Here is a 27,444-nt window from a genome sequence, read left to right as displayed (position 1 = left end):
GAGTTACATATAACTGTCTATCCGGAGACTCTCGAGGAGGTGATGTCCCCCGACCGCTCACTTTGGAGCATATGTAGCCCCTTGGTACACTCATTATTCGGGCTTTCGAACAAGCGGAGGAGGAATTGTGATGGTTCACCCTCTCCCGAAGAGATAAATCCCGCGTGACGCCATTTTGAAATCTACCACTTGCCCGCTCCCTCGCCACAGCAGCGGCGCGTACCTCGTGAGTTCGGCGACTCCCCGCACCGATGATAAGGTGTCTTGTGCAGACCGCAAAGAATTCACGGTACTTACGAAGAACGAAGCAAGTATATTCGAGGGAATCCGCTTCCTGGATCGCAAGTATGCCCGTGACGAAATACCCCACGCCGAGAAGATCGGATACCTCAGAAGTTCTGCATGGCATAACTGTGAGTAGATCGAAACTCCCGAATGACTCGAGTATTACGTCAGCGAACTTACTGACAGCTGTTTCACGAACTTCCCCGACAGCAGGTACTCCGAGCTCTCCAACATGTCGCAGTTGAGAGATTGCACAGCGCTAATCGGACTTGTGACATGCTGGTTTCTGCCCTTATATTCCGATAGCCTCAGAAATGAGCGAATTCCGCGATATTTTGGATAGCATTGCCTGCTGAGACTCACTCCATTGTGGATCGGAAATCCTACGGGGCCGTGGATGTGCTCCACTGAATTGAGCTCCTGAATGTATTCTATTTAGCCTCCATGTGACGTTGTGGAATCGGTGATGAGTTGCGTGGCTATGACATGACTGATGACGATTCACGAAGACGTGGAAGCATTATATTCGATGCTACGGCCGCGGATCGGCAATCTGCTCGTCACACTATCGGTTCCATTCCTTCAACTGTCGGCGAAGCGAGAGGAGGGCGGTATCTGATTTCCGACGTGATCGGAACACGCACGGTCTTTGTCGAGAGTCCTCATATAAGAAAATAATATGCATTAGCGTACTCAGAGTCAGGCTGGGGCAGACAAGCGAGGACGGGGTGGGGCAAATAATTTTTTTCACGGAGTAAATAAATAATAAATTTTGCTCCAGGTGAAGGATCCTTATCGATGGATGGAGGATCCCGATGCAGAAGAAACGAAGGCGTTCGTCGAGGCCCAGAACAAGATAAGCAAGCCTTATCTGGATAGGTGTCCCCATAAGAAAGAGCTGACGGAGAGCCTCACCAAACTATGGAACTACCCGAAGTTCACGGTGCCGTCCAGGAAAGGGGATTACTATTACTTCCGGCACAACAGCGGTCTCCAGAATCAATTTGTTACGTACATGAAGAAGAATCTCGATGATGAACCTGAAGTTTTTCTCGATCCGAACTCACTGTCTGAAGATGGAACGGTGTCGCTGACCGAATCGGCGTTCTCTGAGAATGGCAATTACTATTGTTATGGTCTCGCTCAGTCTGGGTCTGATTGGTCGACTCTCCACGTCAAGGACGTGAGGCAGAAGAAAGACCTCCCGGAGAAACTCGAGCGTTTCAGATATTCTTCCGTTTCATGGACGATCGATGAGAAGGGTTTCTTCTACGGACAGTATCCCGACTGGAGCGGTATGGAATCTCGTGATGGCGACTACCTGAAATACGTTCCAGACTGACTCCGGTCACCAGTCAATGCTAATTACGCGTCCTTCCTCTCCTCAGGGAAGGTCACCGGAACCGAGGCGAAAGCAGTGGAAAATCAAAAACTCTTCTACCACAGACTCTCGACGCCTCAATCAGAGGACGTTATGTGCGTCGAATTCCCGAAAAATCCCGAATGGAGGATCACGCCCGAGGTATCATACTGCGGTCGTCACCTCATCGTGAGCGTCCAGGAAGGATGCCAGGACAACATCGTATTTGTTGCTGACATACCGGAAAATGTCACAGGTGTCCTAGAGCTCAAACCAATCTACGAGACATTCGACTGTCGGCTCGAATACATCACAAATGACGACGACATATTCTACTTCCGAACAAACAAGGACCGCCCTACATATGGCGTGGTAAAGATCAACATTAGAAAACCCCAAGAATGGATCGATGTCGTGCCTGCCCACCCTAAGAACGTTCTCGAGTGGGCCTTGGCCGTTGATGGGGATAAACTGATCGTGGAGTATTGCCAGGATGTTGTAAGCAAATTGCAGATCCATAAGCTCAGCGGAGAATTTCTGCAGAACTTGCCGCTGGACATAGGTGCGGTTAGCGAAATTTCAGGGAAACGGAAGCTCTCGGAAATCTTCTTGAAGTTCTCCTCGTTCCTGACTCCCGGAAGAATCTACCGTTGCGAGATCGACAAGGCACCGGAAGCGGTGCTCGAAGAACACAAGAATATCGAATTGGCCGGCCTTCCAACAGACGATCTTGAAGTCGAACAAGTCTTCTATGCAAGTCAAGACGGTACCAAAGTACCGATGTTCATCACGCGCAAGAAAGACCTACCGCGAGACGGCTCCGCTCCTTGCTTGCTCTACATCTACGGAGGCTTCAGTATCAACCTCTCACCTTCGTTCAGTCTCTTCCGATTGATGCTGATCAAGAGACTGGGCTTCTCTGTGGCAGTGGCCAATGTCCGAGGAGGTGGAGAGTACGGCGAGGAGTGGCACAATGGTGGCTGTCTGAAGAATAAGCAGAATACTCTCGACGATGTACATGCAGCCGCCGCATTCCTCGCCGATAACGGCTACACACGAGCCTCCCAATTGGTCCTGATGGGGGGTTCGAACGGAGGAATGGTCACCGCTGCGAGCATCAATCAGAGGCCTGAACTATTCGGAGCAGCAATCGCTCAGGTCCCGGTGACGGACATGTTCAGATTCCACAAGTTCACCGTCGGACATGCATGGTGCTCAGATTTCGGCAATCCGGACAAAGCTGAGGATTTCGAGGTTCAGAGAAAGTATTCGCCTTTGCACAACATCCCAGCGGATATCGATAATTACCCCAGTCTTCTCGTGACGACAGCGGATCACGACGATCGCGTTGTACCTTCCCACTCACTGAAGTTCATCGCTGAACTCCAACATCGACTCGGTGAGAAGAACCAGAAGCCGTTGCTCGCCTTGATCGATACGAAGGCAGGTCACGGAGCGGGCAAACCGACATCGAAAGTTATCGACGAACTTGTTGAGTACATGTGCTTCCTGAACCTCACCTTGGACGCTAAATATCGAGAATGATTCTCTTGGAAATGTTTGCTCTCATCGAGGGAACAACCGTGGTTGCGATAACTGGAATAGGTCTTTTATGTCATAGGAAAAAAATAAGATCGAATGAAGTGACTCGGCTCAAAGAATATTCGATCTGGAATACGCTTCTCCTTCAATCAGCAGCGTCTGAGCGGGCGACTTTCCCTTCGAGCCGAAGGGATTGACAAGCTGGCCATTTGAGCTTGGGGTCTCACAGGCGTCCGCAACCTTTTCCTCTGGGGAGGGAGGGGGGGCTAGGTCGGACCTCTGCCCTGGGCTCCGTACATTCTATGCGGCGACTCGCTCCTACACGAAACCTCAGCGGTTCGCTGGCACACAGTCTGAAGGGGGGCTATCTATACCCCTCGAATGAAATTGCGGAACGCTATCTCGGATACGACTTCAGGAACGACGCTTCAGCATTTTATTACTCTGGGGGGAATATGCGTCAGGGGTAACGGACGTGCGGAGAAGATTATAGTCACGTATCGAACCACACTTTGAAAGCAGCCCCGACAAGAATTAATACTGTGGTCGCTGCCACCGTTAAAGCCACTCCGTCAAATTTGAAGCCGGCAGTGCAATCAGTGCCATCATTCGAGTCTTTCTTCTTCCCTCGCTTAGTTCTGCGTCCTCCGAGTACTCTTTCGACTTCGAGAGCGTTGCGTTCTTCTTCCTGCTTCTTCTTGGCTGCCTCTTCAAAGGCTCTGCGTTCGTCTTCCTGACGCTTTAGTCGCTGCTGTATCGCGCGGCATTCTTCATCACATTTGACTTTCTGCGACTTCGCGTCTCTAGCCCCGCAACAAACTTCCTGTTTGATTCGCCGACAAGAGCAGAATAGAGTGATCATTTTTCTACATTGTCTTGGATCCCCGCATTCTCCCGGATGGCATTTCAGGAAACATCGATGCCCGCATTCGAGATTCTTCCCGCAACGCTGCAGGCAGCGTTGAGCGCTACGACGTTCTTCCTCAGTCATGGCGCACCACTCCCTGCAGGATTTCACCGTAAGCGTGTTCTCACAGTGGCATCTGAACTGGACGTATTGATTGCAGGGCGAACAATCGCCTGCATGGCACGGTCTACCGCAAGGATGTGAGCACTCTTCCGGTCGACTTTTGGACTGGCACCCATTCCCACAGTACTGCTCACAACTCGAACCGGAAACCAGCCCGTTCGGAGCGTCGGAGACTACATGACATTCAAGAGTACAACCATGTTGGCCACACGGCAGAATGCGTCCACATGGCTTTCCGCAGCTCGATATCCTCGCGGCATGGCACGGCCATTCTGTTTCCCCGTGCTTACCGAAGCAGTCTACGCGAACTAGTTCGTTGCACGGAGGACACGGTTTCGCGATGAGCTCCCAGCGCGCTTGGGGCTGAGGCTCCCAGGGACCTCGTGGCTTCTCCTTCGGGAGGATCTTCGCCAGAACGGCACTGTGGCATTTCGCAGTACACGTGTGGCCACAGGACAAGGTTCTTGCGCAGGGCAGCGCACAAGGAGGACAGCGTCCCGGATGACAGCGATGCTGAACCTTGGTCTCGTGGTGGCAGTCCGGCGGCATGACACAGAGCTCCCTGCACACCACTTTCGCGGTTTGCAGATTAGTCCCGCATGGGAACAGGAGAGAGGTCTTGCCGCAGGGGCAAGCCTTTTCCTTCTGATCGCGACACGGGAAGCAAGGTCCGCTGTGACAGAGACTCTGGCATTTGTGGATACCACAATGCAGTTTCTTGTTGCAGGCGATAGTGCACGGTGGACAATCTTCGTCGGGCGGGCAGCATTTCCTCGTGCAAATATGGCCGCACGGTTTTGATCGACCGCATTTCTTGTCGCACGTAAATGCTTTCTGACACTGCATCTGCCGTGATTTGGCGCCACAACGGCATGCTTTCAAAACCATCTCCAAGCAATTCTCGCAGTCGCCTTCGTGGCATTTGTTCCAGCATCTATGCTCACCGCAACTGAGCAGTTTCTCGCACGTATTCAGGCATGTGGGCACGGCGGTCTGCGTGCAGCTGAGCTCCGTGTACTTGGTCCGACCGCATGGACAGCAGCGTGGACGGCTCCCAGGACAAACCCCGCACTCGTTCGGCCGGTGACACCGATCTTCGCATCGATGCAAGCCACAACTGAGCTGCTTCCCGCAGAGTTTTTCGCATTTCCATGGAAGGGCCGCGCATTCTGCCCTGCGCTCCGACGAGCCGCAATTGCATTTCCGAATGCTCTGTTCTTTGCAAGGCGAACATTCCCCGCGATGGCATAGCTCTGGGCAAGCGTGTAGGCCGCAAGCCAGCGGACGCCGACACACACCGTTGCATGACCACTCCTTCTGGGAGCAGCGCCGGGTGACTGTCGAGGCGTTGCAGAAGCAAACCGCTTGGACGGTCTTCGGGCACGGAGGACACGGACCAGGATGACATAGAAGGGTACACGTGTGGCCGCAAGCTGGTTTCAACGCCCGAGCGCATATCGAACCACACGAATGGGGGCACAACCTGTCAATAGAGTCGGAATGAAATCCACCATCTCATCGGTCGAATCACAGGTTTCCGAGATGTCAGAAAAATGTAGGTACCTACGATCGATATCAAATACCATTTGTCAAAGTTGGGATCCTTTTCCTTGCCACAGAAACACATGTACTGCTGAGGTATGCTCGTCAGCTGAGATCGGCAATTCGGACACGACCAAGTCGTGGCCGCGGTGCTTCCGTCCCCCGATTTCCCGAAAAGGAAAAGAGAGTCCTTCGCCCATTTGCCAACGCATGTCAGATGGAGTATCTGGAAGCAGTGGGGACAGCTCCATGTAGCTTCAGTGTGGCGCACGCTCTCGATGCATATCAGGCACGTGACGATACCTTGGAAAACGAAATTGAAAGTATTATAATCTAGTCAGCCTCTCCACCATTTCAAATTGCTGTTTTTCAACTCACGCACCCGATAAGAGGTTATCCAAGATATTCTGAGTGTCTTGTCTGTTCCCTGAAAATCCTTCCGAGATCTTCTTGAGTATGGATTCTTCTTCGAGAGGCACCTCGTCTTCTGCTGCTTCTTCGTCGTCACCGGCAACACCCTTCATCTTCTCCAGATGTCTCTGGGTATTTTCCCGTATTTTAGCGCACGCGGCTTGAAACGTCGCATTTTGTCCTTGCGCGGGCGAACTTTCCCTCCCTTGTGAATTGACCAGAGGGGCTGTCTGGACTTTCTTTTTCCGCACCATGATCGGTCTGAGGAATACGAGAGGATGGAACTTATTCGAAGTCTATGAACACTACACCTGATAGTTTCATATGGATAATTGATAATGAGAGAATTTCCGGCAACTGATTGAACGGGACCACGTCTCCCGATCCCCGATCACGCTGGCAAAGGCACCTACCATGAGCAGAGCCCGGAATATCAATCAGGGAGCACTGCCACGCTGTACTCTCTGGAAAGTTTATCGATGCAGGGATATTCTCCGGACAAGAAAGGGAGGAATCAGCTGTTGTGCTCCACGGAAGTCAGCTTGTTCGCAGTATCCACCGGGAGGCCAAGGCTCGAAGTGCCGCTGTTCCCGTGCGAAAATCTGGAATTCTTTCCGGAAGTGGTGCCTTGTGGACCGGATCTCCCTGCCATCAGCAGCGATCGCGATTTGAGGACACCGGCTATTATTCCGTTCTATGTCTTCAGCTGATATTCGAATAAACAGCATGCGCCCGCAGACCACGGCTCTCGACTCTCGATCCGTGATGGCGCCGCTGTGGGAGATTCGTGCTCGAAAACTATTTCCGCTGATTTCCGAGGGAACACGGCCGTTCGAAATACGTCAGGCCGGTAGTACGATCTTGAAGAGGGGGTTAGGGAGTGAAAAAGATCCTCAAGACCTGGCGAGTTCCTCCGTTGGCTAATCCCAAGCTGATTGTCCCTTGAAAAACCTCGCTAGTTCAGTGTGGGCGTCGAGGGGTCTCTAAACGCAGCGGCACCCGAACTGAGATCTTCTCCTGATTGACGACACTTCTTAGAGTCTCGCTGACCTTTTCCATTCGCTGGGAGTAGCCCCGCGATGACATTTCGGCCGAAGTTTGAAAATTGGCGCCTTTTTTTCTTCTTATTGCTGTCGCTTTATTTCGATATTTCGCGCGAAGATTCAGACGCGTCAAGCCGCGTTCGATCCGGGGACTGCGCAAGATGCATTCGCTATAACTTTATCGCTCGCATAGAATCTCACCCAGAGCCTTCGAAAAGCTGGATGGCCCTTTTCGTTTTTTTTCGCCCGTCCGTCGACCCCGTCGGGACAGAATTACTGTTCCGCGACTCCCTGAGGAGAGCACTCATGCCGAAGACGAAGAACGACTGCACGTAGATACTCTATTTGACCGGAAAAAAACTTCTCCTAATTTTTCATCGATGCGGCACCATAGGTGTGGGTATGGTGGCCCGATGGATATTAGTCCGGAAATAGCGATGATGATGGTTGACGAACGATAGAGTGCAAATGAGGAAATGAGTCGAGAATCGAGACTCAATTGCGAGTTGGGTCCGGCAGCGACACGGATGTCCGACGCTTCGCCGTTACCATTCGACACCGTGCTCTGCGGTCCGCAGGATCTCGCTCAAGATCGAAGAGACGGGGAAGAGAGCTGAATTTGAGCGCGGAGCAAGATGGTGGATATAGTTCTCATCATTAGACGACAGGCCCGGGGTCGTCGGCCTCCGACAAGCGCGTCATCATCCTCTTCATTTTCACAAACATAAACAATCCCGCCCTCTCCCCTAGATATGGGAGCCGACGAGGAGAACGAACACAGTGCAAGAAGACGATACAATTTACTCGATAGTCCCCACGTAGAGTGCTCAAGCGTCGGGGCGTACCGGCGAGTGCCATTTCAAGTCTGTGTTCTCCCTCAGAGAGCGGTACTGAACGCGAGATCACTAGGCTCTCTTGGCGGGACAGACTTGCCTTCGAATAACTTGACGATACCACACTCTCAGAAACTCGAGGTGCAACAATGGCTGTCCCGCCGTACCAATTGAAACAAAAGCCGACTGACGCTTGGTCAATTCGCGAGAAGCTAGCGCTTGCGTCATCGGTCGAGCGAACCCGAGATCAGAACTGGGTGTCCGTCAGTCGACAGATAAAACCTTTCGCAGAGACCAATCGGCCGCCCGATTGGTTTTCCCAGAAAAATTGCGCTCTCCAGTACGGCGCCCTCCTCGAAGATGTTGAACACCCAAAAAGGAAACGTGGAGAGGAAATCGCGACTCCAGGTAATCGATATTCACTTACGAGACTTCTTCCCGAGCATCTTCCCACCACTCGATCATCGCTCCGAGGGGAGACATTCACTTCGGAGCGCTCGATGGTTTTTCCGAAGCGAATCGCTTGCGGAATCGCGAAGCGGCTCGAAGGATTCGAAGAACCGGGATTTTCCTTCCGGAATCCCTCTATTCCTGGGCCAGTCACATCTAATGGGGGGAAATCAGTAGAATGAAATCATCATGAATCCATGAATTCCCGATGGATATGTCGCTCGCTTCGTCGGATTTCCGTCCTTGGCTTGATGTGTCGATAATTTCCATCGTTTCGGAGCGAGGCGAAAATCTAACTCATGTGAACCTCTCCAGGGTCGATCATAGTGAAGAATCTGGTTCAGGAGAGGATCAAGGAGCTCGAAAAACTCCTGAGCGATGGACTTGAGAAGCACGAGAGGCTCCAAAGGGAGTTGGCTTTACTCACAGATGACCAGACGGATGATCAGAAGGTCGAGTCGATGGTCGACGAGGCCAACACAGCTGTCGAGAGTGAAATTCGCCAGGAAGAAGTATATGAGCGATGGCTAAAGGAGCGCGAGGTAAGAGTCTCTTACTCCCAAAACCGACTTCCCGGCGCGCGGTCTCCCGAGAGAGGAAGTCATTACTGTTCCTTTTTCAGCTCGAGGCGGAACGTCAACGACAGCGACGACTGCACGCTTTGGCGATGAAAACCAAGAAACAAGTGCGCACCATCAGCGATGCGTCCGATTCGATGCATTCGGACGATTCGAATCTCGTCGTCGCTCCGGAGTCACCCCTTCCACCTCCACCGTCGTCGAGTCTCTTGACAACCCTACTCCGGTCTCCGACTCAATCCCCGAACCAGAGTCCGCGAACATGCCATGGATCTCTCCAATCGAATACGGTCCCGTCGGTGTCGCTCCAAAGACTAAGCGCCGAACCTCAGAACACCGGCTCGAACGCGGCCGTTCCCAAGCCAACAGCTTGTTCCAGCATACAGGCGCCCACGCTGTCGAAACTCCTGGAGCAAGCTCCGCCTTCAGCGCCTTCCACCCCGGCAGCGAGCGTGGATGCTACCCTGGACGATAAAAATCAAGTGAAGCTGGTCGAGACAGTGAAGGACGAGATCAAGGTGAAGCAGGAACCAACTTTCCAGGATACTCTTTCCGCGATCGAGGATGTTACGAGTCGACTGCAGGAACCGCCGCACATAGCCCCCCTTGATCCGAGTATCGCGCGAGCCGTGGAAGCCGTTCCGGAAGTCGATGTGGGAGACGAGAACATTATCTCGGTCATCGAACAGCTACAGGAAGACATGCAGCGCAAAGAAGAAGAGGACAACCAACGAAAACAGCTTATGGCGATGCAGCAGAGCCGTGAAGTTCCCCCCAACGCTGTGAGCGACCCCCTCCAAGCTCAGCATCCTCAGTCTGAGACTCAACAGGCTCATTCCATCGAGGAAATGGCTCCTCTGAAGACACCGCCAGAGCCTCAATCGGTCAAGATCGCCTCCCTCCGAGATCCGTCTCGTGAGTTGTCTCGACAAACTCAGCCACAAAAGCAGCAATCTCAACAGGAGCACGCCTCCGGGGACACCCAATCGTTGGAGAGATCGACGCAGGGAGCTTCGAGCTCCCAAGCTCCACAGCAAACGCAACATTTCTCGCCTCAGCAGATCCCACAGACGTCGCAGACGCCCGGGCAACAATCCGAGAGCGAGCAACAGCCTCAGCAAGAACAGCAGATCTCCCTTCAACGAAAGGAGCCGCCGATGTCGCATTCCCAATCGCAGGTGAAACAATCTCAGCAAGAACGACAGCATCCAACCCATCAGCCCCAGCAGACGCAGCAAGAGGAAGAACGTCAGGCTCCATCCGAGAGCTCGAAGTTTCCAAGCTCACATCTAGACGCGAACCAAGACGAGAAACAGGAATCTAAATCGCAATCAGCAGAGCAGAAACAGGCGGTTCCGTTCCCGAAACCTACAAACACAAAGGTGAGCGCTGGTTCGCAGATCCCTGCGGAGGAGTTGCCGAAAAAAGTACAGCGAGATCGAGACAGCACTCAGAAGCTGAGAAACGAGCAGAAGTCGTCAATCGAGACGCTCAAGACCGCCTCAGCCGAGAGAACATCGAAGGCGCCGAATCCAACGACCGACGCGATTCCGCAAAATTCAGTCAGAGCTCAAGTGCCGAAATCGCCGCAGGTTCCTAGAGTTACAGAAGCGGTTAGTGTTGACTTGGTGTCAGACTTGGTCCTGGGAGCATAGGTATACTCCGTAAATTCAGAATGGGTTTGCTAGGACAGATCTTCTGTTGAAAAAGCGTACCTCGAGCTCACCCTCCTCTTTGTTCCGCAGGATGAAGAAGTCAAGACCGAGAAGAGAGAAGATATCAAGATCGAACCTGCAGAACGCTCAGGAACCACGGAGAGTTATCCGGCCCACGGCACCGAAGAGGTCTCCGGACAAGACTCTTGTCACGAACCTCCTGTCTATGAAGAGCACGTCGCAAGTAATGCCGAACTCGAATCCGAAACGCTTTCTCAGAGGGGAGTCAAGGACGGCCATCCCGAACAGGACGAGATGATCGAGGAGGAAGTCTCCGAGGAAGAAATCACGCATGATCAAGACCACGAACTGGGTGTCAAGAATACTGCAGCGCTGGAGAGTCAAGCTGCAGTACCAGCAGCGAAGAACCTCAAAGGTTGGCCCAGACTTCATCACTTTGAAATGTCTCCTTGTTTCGCTCAATTCGAATCGATTCCATTATCGGATTACACTCCCTCGGGTACGTGCTCGCTCGCGCGATTGAATTGGGTTCCCCGCTTACAGAATCGTCGACGGATAAAGAGAAAGATGTTGACCGCGAACGAGACCAGAAGATCTGGAAGAAATCCGCTCTACTCGTCTGGAGAACAGCAGCTAACCACAGCAATGCAAGCGTATTCCTGAATCCGGTGCCCGAGGACATGGCTCCTGGCTACGATGACATCGTGTTCAAGCCCATGGATTTGGCGACAATCAGGAAAAATATTGAAAATGGCGTCATCAAGACATCCATGGAGCTGCTCCGGGATATGATGCTAATGTTCCAAAACGCCATCATGTACAATAGTGCGGATCACGACGTCTTCCACATGGCCATCGAAATGCAGGACGACGTGAGTGACATAGACTGGAATTCCTTCGAAACTAGATAGGGTCTCGCTCTGACGAAGTGTCAAGTCGCGTCTAAAGCAAAATTTCACCATCTTACCGCAGGTGGTCAAACAGATTGAGGAATTGATGGCGAACGAAGCCAGCGAGAGGACAGGTGCTTCACATCCTCCAGAAGGGTTGAAGAGACCGGCTCGACACCGCCACTCGGATTCCGACGTGACCTCTAAGAAGCCTCGACGGTCGACAGGCTTCGGTTTCAAATGATTGTTATGATATGAGGAGAAGATTAAGAGAGATATGAAGTTCCGGACTGAGCAGATCTGCTCGACGCATTCGAGATGAGGGGGACGAGTATTTGTGGTGAAAGCTTGTTCACTCGACTTGTGCTTGTGCTTCATTTCATCACACGTGTAAATTGGAGAGATTTTCCATAATCGAGTAAGAAAACGAGAGGAGTTTAATAAAACTGTATACAATTTGAGTTGATTGCCTCGTCCCTCGCCGCGGACAGACCACGAAGCCCTACCTTACGATACCTGTCACACCCGGGCTCGTCTGCCATGCTGCTGAGAAAGGTCCGAGCCGACCAATAAAAAAAATCCCCGGGGTTCCCGAGTCAGGGACTCAGGTGGTTTGTGGGCGTAGAACTACGTGAACACGGAACACGTAGTTCCGTGAGTTCGGAGATCTGCGAAAGATTTTCGATACTACCCTCCGGTCGACGAAGGGTATCACGAGATTTCCTCTGGCCGTTGTTCAAAAGACGCTTTTTTAGTTAGAGGAAAACGAGATCAGAGAACTCAACTGCGGGAACGGGATTCGGTCGGTAGCAACCTTCGAAGACTTCGGCAAATTTTCTAAACTCAGAAATGTTGACGAATGACATCAAAATCTACTTATTACTCAACCGACAAACTTCAAACGGATATACGGTCCGATATCTGCACCGAGTGCGGCGTCGTTTTCCGCTTGGCAACCCGCAATTCGGACGGCAACCGGTACGTGACCGAGTGCCACACTTCCTCGTGGAGGATATAAGGATTGGAGAACATCGCGACTATGCGTATGTAAGGTACATCAGATTCCATGACCATGTTCGCCTAGGAGAAACGCTGCTACATGATGTGCTCTCTCGATGAGATCTCATATTGCCGATCTCAAGGAACAATCATTGCATGTCCGATGGAGGATTTTTAGAGTATCGCGAGGCCGCGCATCCGCATCTGGACGATGATGGGGATGAATTAGTTGAAGACTAATAAAATTAGGTTCTTAATGGAATGTCGGAACCTTAGAATGATCATGATTCGGCATTGTAAGGATGGATTCCCTTATCCTCCTTTTCGAGACCATCAGTGGGCGGCGGCACTCAAAAAAGAGCTCTTCATTCTGGAATGATTTGTCCCAACGCGATAGACACACGTTCATTCATTAACAATGCTGCGACAGGACGACAGCACCGTTTAAAAGTTTATCGTTGGGTGAACCACTCCCTCCCAATCGTCCGCTAAGCCGTACGGCCCGCCGTGGCTAGATTCTCTTAGCACCACGTTGCGTCCTGCCTGATAGGTGATTTCCTGAGGACCACTTCGGTTGAACTGAACTACGACTTCTCGCCCTTGTTTGTTACGGGAATCTGCTTCGTATCGCTTGTCTGAACACTGTTTGTTTTCTTATGTCGGGATTATGGCTGACGATGTATTAGGCGCAACTCGTTCTTTTTTCTCCACGGAGTCCGGCATCCTTAGCTTGCTAGTCAGAAGGTTCTCCGCCGGTGTCCTTCCACGACCATTGACATCGACCAATGAGGAAAGGAAACGCATGAATGTAGTAGCCAAGGCTAGAATGAACGACGAGAGTCCATTCTCATAAGAGGAGATATGAAATGAAGAACGCGCGCACATCGTTTTCCGCTGTCATTATACAACCTCAACCGGAGGTGTTAGTTGTCTTCAACATCGTCGCGGGGTGGAGGAAGAATTGAGGAAAGTTTCAACGACTAATTTAGCAAAAACTGAGGCGATCCTGAAGGAATAGATCCATCTCTAGCGGAGGAGAGATTCTCCGCCAAATATAATTTAAAATCAGAAAGAGGGAATTTCTGGGCCCATCAATCGACATAGCGTTTCCAGAACAGTTGATTAGGACTAATCACGGTATGCTAAGGGTTTCTTGCCCTCAGTTTTTTCAGCCTCCGAGTCCTCGTTCCGACGTTCTGCGAGAACGAGCCTACTTCTTGGCCTGTATTTTATGAAATAATAAAGATAAGGGGGAAATTGTGTAGCATGAACGGTGCCTCATTCTCAGCCGGACATATTCAGCCATCACCATTTTCATTGTCAAACGCTCTGTTTCAGAGAAATAAGCTCGATAAGTTTGTTACACAGGTGACTCGCATAAGAAAAGTGCGTCGAATTTTTTCGAGCTTTGGCCCCCCAATACTCCCCATTGAAGTTGGTTCCCGTTACCGGGGGCTATAGCGTAGTTCTACGCTAAAACCGGCTCCGGATCCTTCCTACCGCGCTGTCGGAGGGTCTGAGATTCGTCTTCTGCCAAGTTCGACGGTTGCTGACTGCTCTAGACATGAGGTTCAGGCTCCTCTGGGTGCGGCTCTTCCGAGGGCCCTCCGGGGCTTCGGAACCCCGCGTGCGGTCTTTCCGGGCTTCGTGACTCCGCGTCTCGTGTTCCCGACTCAGCGGCTTCAGGGTGCTGTAGAAACCGGTGTGGGAACCGCTGCAAGTATGTATCCCCTCCGATTGCCGGTACCGAGATCCGGAGAGCACTGGGAAGCCATTAGCCATTGTACTCCGAAACTCCATGGCAGTCTCCGAATGCCCGCGGAGCGATCGACGGCAAGCGCGTCACCAGAGCTGCGCGCCATGGGATTTTCGTCGGCGGCGGGCTGGAAAACGGGCGGCGGAGGCGGGCGCCGCGGCGATTTTCGGCGGACCGATGAGCCCATGGCGCGCCCCGGATAGGTAACGCACGTCCGAAAGTCCTCTGATCGCGTCTCCTTATTTGTCGGGGATGAAATACTATTGGACACGTGCGATCTTCCGATGAATTCAAGTTTAATTGATCAGTGTGGACTCTCAACGACCGCGAACTACTCGATGGAGCTTCGGTCCGGAACGTCCCGTCTCATTCGAATGCTATGTCCCCGCATTCTCGTGCGAGCTCAGTACCTCGAACCGAGTTTCAATTTTTTTTCCGTGATTTTCTTCCACTTTTCATGAGGATTGGGCACGGCGCGACGGCGGACTCCGGAGGTCGGCGGCGGCGATCGCCGGCGAATTCGTGACGCGGCGCACAGCTCTGCGCGTCACCATACGCTGTCCTGGGCACACTTGATCTCAGTCCTTCAACTCGAAGAAGGCATTCAGTACCATTCTGCTCGCAGTAGTCGATGCTGACAACCACAGTTTCCTCCACAGAGACGTCGGCACTGGTGGTTGGGCTAATGACGCCAGTGTAGTCGCTAAATGATCTTTCGAGGCTGCTCTCCAATGGTATTCGCTCAATTGCTCACACACGGAGTTTTCTCAGGCGATGACGCCTTTCTACTTCGGACGAATCTCCTAAGGCCCAACTCACGATGCGGTCCATTGAACGAAGCACAATGTGTTTCCAACTATAGGCTTTCGAAAGCTCGGCCAGTGGTCGAAAACGCGTTCGGTCTTCTAGTCTCGACATCCCGCATATCCCAGGAAGCGATCCCGTTGGCCGTAGAGACAACTGATGTAGCACGACCGGATTTTCGGATTACGAGTTCGAAGTGATCTGTGTTTCTCGAGTATCTACAAATATCGACATGAGAGTGAGAACAAACAATTTAGGATGATGAATTGGGATGCCCTCCCGTCGAGAGAAGCCGATAGGAATCCAAAGCGTGCCTCGTCCTCGAATCGGGGCCTTTTATACAAACTGACTGCGGCACGACGCGCGACGTCCGCGGAAGAGTCGCGTATGATCAGATTCCTCCTTTGAGAGATTTTGGAAGACGGCTTCCGAGGGCTCATGGAAATTTTCGGTGAATCGATCGCCTCTCACCGGTTTCGGACTCACCTCAGACTCACCGGTTTCTCACTGGCGGGACTCCCCGTACGCTGAATAGCTCAAACAACTTCCGCCGAACGACGCCCCGATCCAAGATGGATCAGAGCTCTCCGCATATATTGGAAAATCTATCGCGGAATTCCAAGTTTCTTCCGGCGATTCCCCCGATCGGGGAGAGCCCGATAATTTCCCGCTCCCATCCGTCAAGATTGAGCCGGTAGTCCGAGTATCGTAATATGATTATTCAATTTCTAACCGAAGCGACCGTATCCGCGAAGGGACCCTGAAATGTCCGCTACAATACAAGACAGATATTTTGATGCAAATACCCCAGTATTCTCGGATATATTGTTTCTACGCGCTTCGAGTGGATGCCAGAGAATACCGTCACTTGTCCCAAGTCTTCGACATTCCCGCAACCTCTTTTTGAGGAGGAGCGTACTAGGACGAACGAATCTGGCTCCCCCGAAGAAATTGCGATTCGAGTCGGGGGAATTTCACGCATCTCTCCGCCCGAATGATTGAACCCCTCATTTCGCCTGTGTTAGATGTTTCGAGATACGTCAATCGTTGAAGAAGGCCGGATTCTCCCCTCTTCTCCCTCCTTCTCCGCTCAGCCTGCCGACGGAATGTCTTCTTATGAAGCTACTAGGATTACATGGCCTCTTACATAATCACTCATTTTATTCGCTCGGAAAAAAATCCTCAACATACATATGTACCTCGAAAATCTGATCCGCTGGTGATACGCTGGACTGTAGCTTTGCAAATCAAATACATCAACATATCTCCGCGATTTGCTGCATATCCATCCGAGATTCCGGATCTCGACCGAGCTCAGACTCATGGACCAGCCCGGAAGAAGTCCATCGATGGAAGCCTCCAACTAGCTGTTGCGCAAGTCTTAGAATCCGACAGGCTTCATGGATTAGAGCATCGTTGCCCTTGTTCACATGTTGCCGATGTGTGCCGGAAGATCTTGGAAATAAGAGTGCAACATGGCTTCGTCAGCTGAGAGTCTTCCCTGGGGATTGCAGACCAGCAATTTCTGAAGAAGATCCCGGCCCTTCGGATTGAGTTTAGGCACTACCTGCAAGGAGCCAGTTGGCTTGTGATGAGCAAAACATAAGATCTTTGGAGTTGGGTTCTAAATGACAGAGCGCTTCGTGAGCGACCACAGAGCAAATCTAACTGCAAATTCCCTCCTAGAGTGAGGAGGACTCACGACTAACCTGAGAGAAACTCGTCGCGGGATGGTAGATTGGGAAAGCTTTATACTCTGGTAGTTTCGACATGTTGGGCCATGTATCCTCGGTCGGCGTTCCCAATAATTTGAAAATTCGTTTCAGCTGGTCGTCGACGTCGGATCCCGGGAATAGAGGACGCCCAGCGTTGGCTAGTTCTGCGAAACCATTCGAAATCGAGGGTCAGATCGAGGGCTCTACAAGCATTCATGACGTCTCGAAGGATGAAATCAAACGACAATCACCCGCAAAAATGCAGCCCGCGGACCACATATCGATGGACGTCGTGTAGAGCTTGGCTCCGAACAGCACATCGGGTGGTCGATACCACAGAGTCACCACTTCGGCCGAATAGCATCGAACCGGGATTCCGAATGCGCGAGCCAGACCGAAATCCGCCAATTTGAGTTCCCCGTTCTGAAAGGAAGACTACCGTAATTTCCTAATGCAAAATCACTCTCTATCATTAGGGCAGATTCAGGGGACTCGGGAAATACACGGGCAATCTCTATTCTGAGGGCACGCTCTATCGTACGGGCAGGTATGGGGAGCTTGGAAGATGGACGAGTTTTCTCTCGCGACGTCTAGCGGCGCATAAAGCGCTGATCGGTAGACACCTGATGTGACTCCAGCGATAAGGGATTCTCTCGTCATTTTTGCTCGGAGATTCTCAGGAGTGAGTCGGAAAAATACAGGGGACTGTCTCCAATACGTGCACTTGATACGTGCAGGCTTCGGAAGCCTTTGCAGGGGAATGGATGGGATTTCGGAAAGGACAATGAGGCGAGACTCTTCCTGCTTTATTAGCCAGGCATCGGCCGCTCGTGAGGGAACACGAGAAAACATCGAGGATTTCGGGCAGACATCGCTCAGATTAGATAAACGCATGCCGCTCCCTCGAGTCAATCAAGCAACATGCAGGGGCGTAGCGGATGTCAATGAGCAGAGGGACGAGCTCGACGGGCGAGAGGGCGCAATGAGGATCCTGAGCAAGTTCCGGTGGCTGAACTATGGTGGTACGGGCTCTCACCTTGTTGATGAGCAGGTTCTGTGGTTTCAGGTCTCGGTGGAGGATGTTGTTGCTATGACAGAAAGACAAGCCTCTCAAGAGTTGGAACATGAACGATTGGACAACATCAGGATCTATTTCGCCGTTGAGCGAGTCGAAGTATTTTTTCAAGTCCTGATCGCAATGCTCGAAGACCAACGTGAGTTTCTTCTCCGAGTGCAGAACATCGTGGAGTCGAACGATGTTCTTATGAGGCAACTCTTTCAGGAGGCAAACTTCCCGCAGAGCCGAGCTAGGCACACCCTGCAAAACAATCGTCCACTGAAGTTTTCGTGATCAAGCATCTTCGAATTTACGAACACACAGCCTGCGGACACATAGGTCTCTGAGGAATCGATGGAAAAGCTGGATTGTTGCTTGACTCACCTCATCATCGTCATCGAGCCGGACCCTTTTCAAGGCGACGATCTCTTGAGTTTCTTTATTCTTCGCTTTGAACACTGTTCCATATGTGCCTGAAATTCCACAGTCACTCTGGAATTCGCCAGGAGATCTGCCTCATCGCGCGCTTCAGGACTCAGCCGACTCAGAGAATGCGGTCGAAATCGAGGATTTCACTGACCATCCCTGTCATCGTCTCATTGCAGCTCGTAAGCCAAGGGAGCCATCGGGCAGGACAGAGCCGGATTCCCTCCCTGCTGGAGGAAGATACCTAGGTACACAGAATTCCTCCCGGACTATCTAGCGGACAGCGGACATACCTTCTCCGATTTTCTCGAGTCGCTCATATTTCTGCATGACGCTCGAAGGTTCCGGAGCACTTCAAGAGTTTGCGAGCCGCCTAAAACCGGGAACTTCGAATTCTTGAAATCGCCATCCCAAGGTAGAGCTCTGCTCATTCAAGTGCATGGAACATGGAACGCTGGGGAGAGAGAGAGCAGGCTGCTGAGTACCATTCCTATGAGAAAGGGTATCAGTCGCGGCCTTTTTCAAACGAGGTCGTCTGCAAGCTCGAGTCACTCTCCTTGGTTGAGCGTTTCTCGTGAGCGCACGTCCACCGTCATTGAGCCACCAATCAGTTTTGTTTCGACCGACGCGTATGCTGAAGGGAGAACTGCCGACCGCGGTCCGACGTAGCCCGAAGTTACACACACGCTTGAATGTATATTCGGTGCTACCGGCACCGGCGTTCCCTGTTGTGAGCGTGCGGGTCAAGTGCAGACGTGAAGTACAAAAGCATGTCCTGAGAGGAACGGGGACTGGAAACCGAGGGAATAACGATAGTGGAACGGGGAGAACAAGTTAGGGGAAGGTACCGACGATGAAAGGACCAAAATTACGGGGATAGAAAGGGAGGAGCCGGGGATGAAAAAAAACAGGAGAGCACGCGGGAGAACCAGGACGAGGTGGAATGAGAACGAATTTAACGGGGAAGGACGGCAAAAAAACGGAAGAAACGAGAGAGAACAAGAAAAAAATTGAGAATGGAGACAGTCAAGAGCGAGCGCGCTATATCTTGGAATACTACCGTCGAGCGCGCCCCAGGAGGGTGCTCCTCCGTCCCCGCTAGCTTCAGCGAGGCCGTCCTGACCCTGACGTCGCACGAACTGCGAAATAGGATGCGGTCCCCGATTTCAGAGCCTCACAGTCGGCGGTTCGATGCCGTCGACGGGTGGTCGAATGATTAAGGCGTGAGTTTCTCCCGCCCAAACGTGCTTTTCGCGGGAAGGCTCGCGCGTGAGGTGGCGCCGGTTCGATGCTGTGTATCCAGCATTGATCCGACTCCGGAAGCAAAGCAGGTATGCTGATGATGATTCCTGGAACGTCAAACCTTCTTCACAATCAGCTAACGAACAAGTTTGCGAACTCACTAACGGAACCGTCTGAGGAAAGCAAATCGACTTTTCTCTGGTTTCGCCAAGCACTTCGACACGGAGATCCTCTCGGGGGCTCCTGCTCGATTGAACTCCTGATTCCCAGCTGTATTATTCTCACAAAGGAGAGGGAGCTTCCAATAGTCAACTCATTTCCTCGTCAAGAGATCGGGGATCGTCGTAAACGGCCTCATGCTCTATATTTATATTCACACTTATTCAGCGTCGTGCTTGTAGTTTCTTTAACATCTGGGTCTAGTCACGTCCTTTATCGAGGGTCTGGAGTTTAGACTCTGAGTTAACTGTACCGAGCATTATCTTCTTTTTGAGGGAAAACTCTTCTTTATTTGGCATTGAATGGTGAATGTTGTTCATTATGAGTAATCGACCCAAAAAAAAGAATCTTCGCTCTTCACATAAGCGGTTGAAGCTCGACTGTGAGACCGACGATCGCTCGATGAGAGACTTGACTCGCCTCGAGGAATCGAAACTCATTCGATTTTGCCGGCGCTTGGCTTTCGGATATTCGAAAGCGGAAGTTTTGTCATTTCGGTCAGCCGATGAGGTTCGCCCTTCGAGGTCGCGACCGGTGCTCTTCTGAAGTCCACAATACATTGTCTTTGAGAAATCGCTGGAAGCAATAGTTCCTTGAAATTAGAGATTCCTCTCTAATCGCTATAATTGGAGCATGAGAACTCTCCAGTTGTGATCGAAAAGGTGCAAAGAGTGACATTCGCCTCCTTGGAACAGCTCTCCGGAATTTCGTTGTCGAGATTGCTTGGCCTCCGAGGGAGGCGAAGCGCTCCCTCGTTGCCCTTGTCTAATTGAGTCGCTCGGTCTCGGAGCTGAAATTCAACCCCCCCCCTCGAATCGGAGCTACTGGATGCCGCGGATCATTCAGTTGACTCAGTCAGTGTCATTAGCCTACTCGCATATGTCGATAGGTGCATATTTCACTCACCCTTTCGGTCGTTCCATTACGGTATCTCTCCACTCGGACTCACGCTCAGCTCCCGGTGACTGCCGGAGAAGCTCCGGCGTTCGAAACGTCCCGTCGGTCGGGAGAATCCACTCTCGTTCAGCAGACGAGTTTGGTGAGAGTCAGCCCCGCTGACGCTGGTAGTTCCGGGAGAAAGAAGCCCGGTACGATCTGCTGGGAAATTAAGAAAGAGAGAGTGAAAAAGGTTCATCCGATTCCAACACCACGCTAATCATGCATATGAAATTGTTGTCCTACTTCGGGAGAAGCATCTTTCCCTCTCCCTATGCGCCAGTACATCAACAGACGATGCTCCAATATACAGAAGCATGTATGTCGACCAACTAATAAGAGTAGCTGTCCAACCATCGCACCCCCGTTTCCGACGACAACCCATAAGAAGCTCCGGCAGCATGATGAAACAGTTTCTCCGTCAGTCGAAATGTGTTCTGCTGAGGCCCGAGTGCTTAAGGAGCCTTCCATCGCTCGTCCTCAGTGCCTTCAGGGAAAAAGGCGCTAAGGTTCGGCGGAACCGCGAGGGAAAGAGTTTCGAAAACCTCGTTTATTTTCAGATCGTCCTCGATTCAGTACTGGCGCTGCGATCTCCCGTCGTCGGACTGCTACCTATGTCTTCCTCCGTATGTCGGATCCTGTCAAAAACTCTCTCTACTTCGCATGAAATGATCATGAGTCGGAGTCCTCTGATGACACTCTCGAGGTACGCTGGTGAACAGCTGGAGGTGGCTAAACTTTTCGGAAACTCGCGTGATTCCACTACTCGTGCTCGTGAGAGCCGAGGGGGTCGTCACATGTGAAGAGCTGACTGAATGATGCTTTGTGGAGCGAGCAGGCGTCAAGGACGCTGTCTGGCCAAAGGGACGACATTCTGCTCACGCTCCGCAAGAGGACGATCTCAGCTGGTCGTCACCTGTCGGATACTCCCTAAGCGAAGAGATCTGTATTGAAAACAAAATACTTGCCGCCATTGCTCAGCAAGGCGATGATGGAGAGCACTGGAGGAAGGTAATTGTATTCTGTATTCTATGTCGTAGGACAGGACGTTGAAAATTTGGGATCGACACGTAAAGCGAATCATGAATCCGATCTGAGCGTCGATGGTTTCCCGGGCTCCTCGAATGCAGAAGACTGGGATTCATATGTACAATATAGGTGCTGGATAGTGTTGACGAGCCGATCTTCCTACCCAAGGAGAAGGACCGCAGATACAAATGTACTTGGATTGGTGTCAAGCGCTATCTTCTGAATTTCGCGTCACCATCCAAGAAGTTGGCGGATCAACACCTATTTGAACGTGTGGAGCTCTGGTCCGAGACGCTGTTCAGATATTCCAATCCCAATCTCACCATCGAAAGCTGTAATCGACTCGACCGATTCCAGGACATATACAGCGATCGCTTGCTCAGGGGTGCCGAGTGTTGAGGTTGTTCGACGCTGTCGCCTCGGTCGTCCCGAAGGCATCTTCATCCTTGCCCGCCGTCGTTCCGCCGCTGGTTTGCTGCCGAAAGTCTATTCGTGCCGCCTCTTGAGCTGCCGCTCAATCTCGAACGATCATTCGGAGCTTTCGGATCGCATTGACGAGCATTTCTCTCGGACCCCTCTAGCGTACCTGACATCGCGATCGCCTCCAGAAAGTTGGATCAGGTCTCTTAAGCGGATGACTCGGGTCAAAAGTCCCAATGTCTCCGATCACTGACTCATCAGACGTGACATGCTTCCTGAGCTCGACAGGCATCGACGTCCTCACTGCGAGAACATATTCAATGAGCTCGTGATCGATCTTTGTAGCCGTTTGTGCTTCAGCCCGCCACGAAGCGCCCACCGTCAGATTTTTAGAGGATTGTTACTAGAAACGTATTCAAGCATTCAGCGCGTCCAATGAAGAGCTTGATCGAGCTGAATCACCAACGGCCCGTGCGCGCTTCGCGTCGGGCTTGAACACGGTGAAAAAGAGAGAACAAGAGCTCCTTCCTCCCCATAAGGAGCCTTCAGTACAGAGGAGGGCGCATGCGCACCTCGCACTCTTCGAACGAAGAACAGCGACAGAGATCACGACATCATCAAAATCATTTGGCTCGGGTGTCGTAGGACCTACGGCAGGTTCGGAATCCGAGAACAGGTTCGAGTCGCGGTGCGAAGTCCCACAGAGGCTCTCTAGATGGCGAGCACGGAATTCCGGCAGTGCTGTGTTTGCCGCGAGCCGTTCCGCCGATAGAATGGCCGGAGAAGCAAGGGAATATTCCGCATTAGCAAGAAGAGTAGCAGCAGCAGCAGCAGCGTCGTCCTAGTGGCTCTCCAGTTGGGAGGAGACACTGTGATGCGTCGACGAACGTGAATTCCTCCCGGAACAGCTATCATGAGCGGTTGTTCTTGTTGATGGAGTGATCAGCAATGTATCTTTGGCGAACCTGTTTCTACCATACCCTGATCGCATGGCTTCTGTTGGAGCTGCTGCTGCTGCAGGCATACATTGTTTCGTGTGTGAGTACGGATGATGATACTACCGAGGATAATCATATACGCTACTTCGAAACCATCGCTCTATCCGATATTCGGACGAGACATCTCTCGAAGAGGGAGATCCAGAGAAGCGGCGCAAGCAAAGAAGTCAGCTTCCGCGCGCTCGGCCGCAGTTTTCAGCTGATACTCTCCCCGACAAAAGGATTGCTCTCAGCTCAGTTCAAGGCGTACACAGTTGACCGGACCGGAGCTCGAAAACCCGTGTGGGTGGATAATTCACAGTTTTTCGAAGGAAAACTCCTAGGTGAGGTCGACTCAAATGTGAGTGCGCACATCGACGACGGGGTTCTTACCGCGTCCATTCGACTGCCGACCGATGTGTACATAGTAGAGCCTTCATGGCGTCATGCAGAAGCGCTCAAACATCCCGATTTCCGGGAGACGGCTCGAGACGATCTCACCAATACCACCAACATGATCGTCTACCGCGCTTCGGACGTAGACTACGGCTGGGATCGGGGAGACCCCTCGCGTTTCTGTGGGGCCATCCACGAGAACGCCACATCGACCATGGGCCGAGTGTTCGGCAAGAGAGATCTCATCCAAGAAGGTCCCGAGGGAGATCCGGTCGTTGGGGAGCCCTTGCGTCAGTACGAACCCACGCAGACCCGGTGCTCCCTGTTGCTGGTGGCCGATCACAAGTTCTACGAGAACATGGGCGGCAAGAGTCAGAAAGGAACGATCAATTTCATCATCTCGCTCATCGACCGAGTCAACAAGATATTCCTCGACACCGAATGGAAGGACAATGAACGACAGCAAGGTTTTCGCGGGATGGGCTTCGTCATACAAGAGGTTCTGGTGCATACGGAGCCAACGCCCGTAGTCAACGGCCAGGAACACTACAACATGCCGGGGAAAAACTGGAATGTTCGTGAACTCCTCGAAGTTTTCTCGCGATCTGAAAACCATCGTTGGTTCTGTCTTGCTCATCTATTCACTGATCAGAAATTCGAAGGAGGGATCCTCGGCTTGGCGTACGTCGGCTCGCCCAGGAAAAACTCCGTAGGCGGAATCTGCAGTCCAGGATACGTTAAAAATGGCCACACACTCTATCTGAACTCTGGTCTGAGTACGTCGCGCAATCACTACGGTCATCGGGTGATAACTCGAGAGGCCGACCTCGTCACCGCGCACGAGTTTGGACACAATTGGGGAAGTGAGCACGATCCTGACCTCCCTGAATGCAGTCCCGACTCCCAGAAAGGCGGATCTTATCTCATGTATACATATTCGGTGTCCGGCTACGACGCCAACAACAAACGTTTTTCACCGTGCAGCGTCCGTTCCATCCGGGCGGTGCTGCTTGCCAAAGCCGGAAAATGTTTCTCGAAGCCCGAGGAGAGCTTCTGCGGGAACTTGTTGGTCGAAGAGGGCGAAGAATGCGACGCGGGCTTGGGCGCCTCGTCCGATAGGAGCGACCCATGCTGCACGGCTCAGTGTAAACTCAAAGCTGGTGCCAAATGCAGCGATAGGAATTCGCCCTGCTGCCGGGACTGTCAATATATGGAAGTGGGCAACCTTTGTCGGGAGGCAATGCCGAACGCCTGCAAGAAAGAGGCGTTCTGTTCGGGTGAGAGCGCCGAATGTCCGCCATCGAAACCCCAGGAGGACGATTCCGCTTGCCTGGACCGGGGCAAATGCCGAGCGGGTGAATGTCTTCCGTATTGTGAAACTCTGGGACAAATCTCATGCATGTGTGATAATGAATTAGACGCGTGCAAACGCTGCTGTCGGCAACATCAGAACTCGACGTGCCATCCGGTGGAGCCGATCGAAATCCTTCACGACGGCACGCCGTGCATTCACGGCTTCTGTGAGGAGGGCTCTTGCAAAAAAACGGTTCAAGATATCGTTGAACGCTTCTGGGACATAATCGAAGACATCGACATCAATACGGTGCTGAAATTCCTCCACGACAATATTGTTAGCCTCGTTTTGCTACTTGTTACAGTTCTATGGATACCGGTGTCGTGCCTGATCAGCTACGCGGATCGGAAACGATACCGCCAGATGCAAGAATGGGCGAAGAGTCGCGAGCCGGCCTCCGAGAAGAAACAGCCCTTCTCTCTACCGGAAGACACGAATATAAAAGTGATCAAGATTCCCAAAAACATCAAAGTTATCTCGATGCAGACACGCGTTTCGGCCCCAACCAACGCCGCCTCCGGTACTTTGGATCGTCGGAACAGCAACTCGTCGTCCACATCGTCGTCGGCGATCCTGCTGCCACAAACTCGTCAGTGGAATCAGGCGGTTCGAACGACTGTAATTCCGGCACCTCTTCAGATGCAACATCAACAAATGAGGATCGGCGTATCGCCCCAATGCTGCGTGATGGAGCCGAATGTTTCTTCACCCCCGGCGTATGTTCCTCCGTCGGCGTATTTCCCGGCGAAATGCGACATTTCCTTCTTGCCATCGGGGGTGCGTGAAAGACGACGTGAGCCACCGACAATGACTACGACGGCGGCTCCTTCGGCCGTCAAACAACCACGTTATCTGCAGCAGGCCGTCGAATCGAGAGCGATGGCAAGTGCTGCGGCAGCGACGGCTACACCGCAGTACGAGATGCACAACATGCACGTCGCTTATCCTTATGGAGCGAACAATCCCACTCCTCTCGGAGGCCACTTGAGTCCTCGCTATCAAGTCATGATGGGAGCTCCGGAATTGGACTACGCGAGTGTCTACGGAGCGACCAGAGCTCCACGGAATCACCACGGTATGCACGGCCAGCAACAAGATAGAAGCGACTATCTCTAGTCCCGAAGATGAATTTCCCCGTTATTCCAATTTAGGAGACGTGTGTTTTTACTTGACTCTGCCTGATTATCGTCGGAACGCAGACGTCGCCGATTTCGCAGACTCAGTATTGTGGAATTTAGGTAGGAGGGCTCGTTCTTTGAATGTTCCTCAACAATTCCTACGGTGGATGTAAATACCCAGAATTGTACAGTAATAGACTAGTGATTCGATGACATGGTTCTGACCGAGAGATGAACTCCATGAGCGCCATAAGATAAATGACATGGGGCGAAGATTTGCTGTGCAATTGTTAGTGATGCTCGTCGACTCCGGCGAAAGCTAACATGGGAAACGATCTTTGCTCGACCCGCGATAGACCTCCTGGCCCGGATAGCCTTCCCTCCCAAGCGACGCGGATCCTCCATTCTCTTCTCAGAAGTTTGCTGCGGAGAGAAATCGTCGACTTGCGGAGCAGGTTTTGTAAAATTTCGCCTGCGTCGGTATTGCATCGGATCGTTGGGCTTCATTCGAGAAAATGATGGGCAGCCAGCGGGGGACACACATGACTGTACAAATGACATTAGAGACCTCTTGGAATGTATAAAGCAACCGAAACTTCTGTATCCAGTTGTAGTTGAAGCATTTCGGGAAATAACGATTGAGATTATACCTAGAAACGATTCCAAGTTTGTCAATAAAAGAAAAGTCACTTTTGCTCAAGTCATTAGGTTTTCCTCTCTCTCCCCCGGACGGGACCCAAAACAGGTCTTCCAGGCTCTGGTCGCGCTTGAGGCGAGCGCGAGACGCCGGAGAAACATGGTAGACGTCAATGAACTGAGGAGTTGCATTCGCATCGCCACCTGTTGTGAATAAGTTTGAGCGAGTGCCTTGACCGTTCCGCGTACACCCCGCCCTAGCTTCGTGGATCGGGGATTCGGCTCGTACAAGCGCTATACGATAGACGATCCTCGGAGCTTTTGTAAATACGCAGAAGCATTCAGAGAGTAGTTCCTAAGCTTCGCAGCTAGCTAGTGGTCTACGCGTGGAGGCCAACGCAAATGAGTCATCAGGACCCGGCTAACGGAACGTATTATGCCTATTTTGAGCCGTTCTTGGCCTCACTCACCATAACACAGAAGCACTGAGCGTCTGGTTCTGAGCAACAGATAAGAAAAATCGCTCGGGAGCATTCGTGACATGAAGATTCAGGCAGTCAGACCGGGAAATCTCCCTCCGAAGTATACAAGATCGAGACACCCGTCCCCCAACGACATGCTGACGAGGCGCGTCGATCTGTCAAGTTCTTGAATTCGCTCTTCTCTGCGTCGAATACCGAGTCCAGATAAGAGTTAGCCATGTGCAGAAGATTGGCTCGA

The 27,444-nt window shown here is 52.0% G+C and overlaps 5 protein-coding genes across 5 annotated transcripts; 3 read left to right on the top strand and 2 right to left on the bottom strand.

Moving 5' to 3' along the window:
- The first annotated feature begins 211 nt into the window (after window positions 1–211).
- On the top strand, window positions 212–3,316 carry LOC100906473 (prolyl endopeptidase). The gene is made up of 3 exons (XM_003737209.1): window positions 212–413; window positions 1,067–1,580; window positions 1,674–3,316. Exons 1-3 carry the CDS (start codon window positions 252–254, stop codon window positions 3,188–3,190), a joined length of 2,193 nt encoding a protein of 730 aa, XP_003737257.1. The 5' UTR covers window positions 212–251; the 3' UTR covers window positions 3,191–3,316.
- Window positions 3,317–3,631: 315 nt separating this feature from the next.
- On the bottom strand, window positions 3,632–6,424 carry LOC100899242 (NF-X1-type zinc finger protein NFXL1). Its single transcript, XM_003737242.2, has 3 exons — window positions 6,142–6,424; window positions 5,801–6,062; window positions 3,632–5,700 (listed from the first exon to the last, which is right to left on the bottom strand). Exons 1-3 carry the CDS (start codon window positions 6,422–6,424, stop codon window positions 3,681–3,683), a joined length of 2,565 nt encoding a protein of 854 aa, XP_003737290.1. The 3' UTR covers window positions 3,632–3,680.
- Window positions 6,425–8,014: 1,590 nt separating this feature from the next.
- On the top strand, window positions 8,015–12,092 carry Brd8 (Bromodomain containing 8). The gene is made up of 6 exons (XM_003737241.2): window positions 8,015–8,454; window positions 8,812–9,038; window positions 9,119–10,687; window positions 10,820–11,165; window positions 11,294–11,622; window positions 11,723–12,092. Exons 1-6 carry the CDS (start codon window positions 8,196–8,198, stop codon window positions 11,882–11,884), a joined length of 2,892 nt encoding a protein of 963 aa, XP_003737289.1. The 5' UTR covers window positions 8,015–8,195; the 3' UTR covers window positions 11,885–12,092.
- A 4,261-nt stretch (window positions 12,093–16,353) lies between these two features.
- Window positions 16,354–18,878, bottom strand: Cdk5 (Cyclin-dependent kinase 5). Its single transcript, XM_003737207.2, has 6 exons — window positions 18,691–18,878; window positions 18,356–18,444; window positions 17,951–18,232; window positions 17,166–17,337; window positions 16,909–17,078; window positions 16,354–16,766 (listed from the first exon to the last, which is right to left on the bottom strand). The coding sequence occupies exons 1-6, from the start codon at window positions 18,725–18,727 to the stop codon at window positions 16,626–16,628; spliced, it is 891 nt and encodes a 296-aa protein (XP_003737255.1). The 5' UTR covers window positions 18,728–18,878; the 3' UTR covers window positions 16,354–16,625.
- Window positions 18,879–23,191: 4,313 nt separating this feature from the next.
- On the top strand, window positions 23,192–26,086 carry Tace (ADAM 17-like protease Tace). Its single transcript, XM_018642107.1, has one exon. The coding sequence runs from the start codon at window positions 23,192–23,194 to the stop codon at window positions 26,084–26,086; it is 2,895 nt and encodes a 964-aa protein (XP_018497623.1).
- Window positions 26,087–27,444: the final 1,358 nt, after the last annotated feature.

The sequence above is a fragment of the Galendromus occidentalis genome, unplaced genomic scaffold (genome assembly GCF_000255335.2).
Source record: "Galendromus occidentalis unplaced genomic scaffold, Mocc_1.1 scf7180000075420, whole genome shotgun sequence".
Lineage (NCBI taxonomy): Eukaryota > Metazoa > Arthropoda > Arachnida > Mesostigmata > Phytoseiidae > Galendromus > Galendromus occidentalis.
The sequence above is the reverse complement of the archived record's forward strand: the minus strand, read 5'-3'. Positions and strand labels throughout refer to the sequence as shown.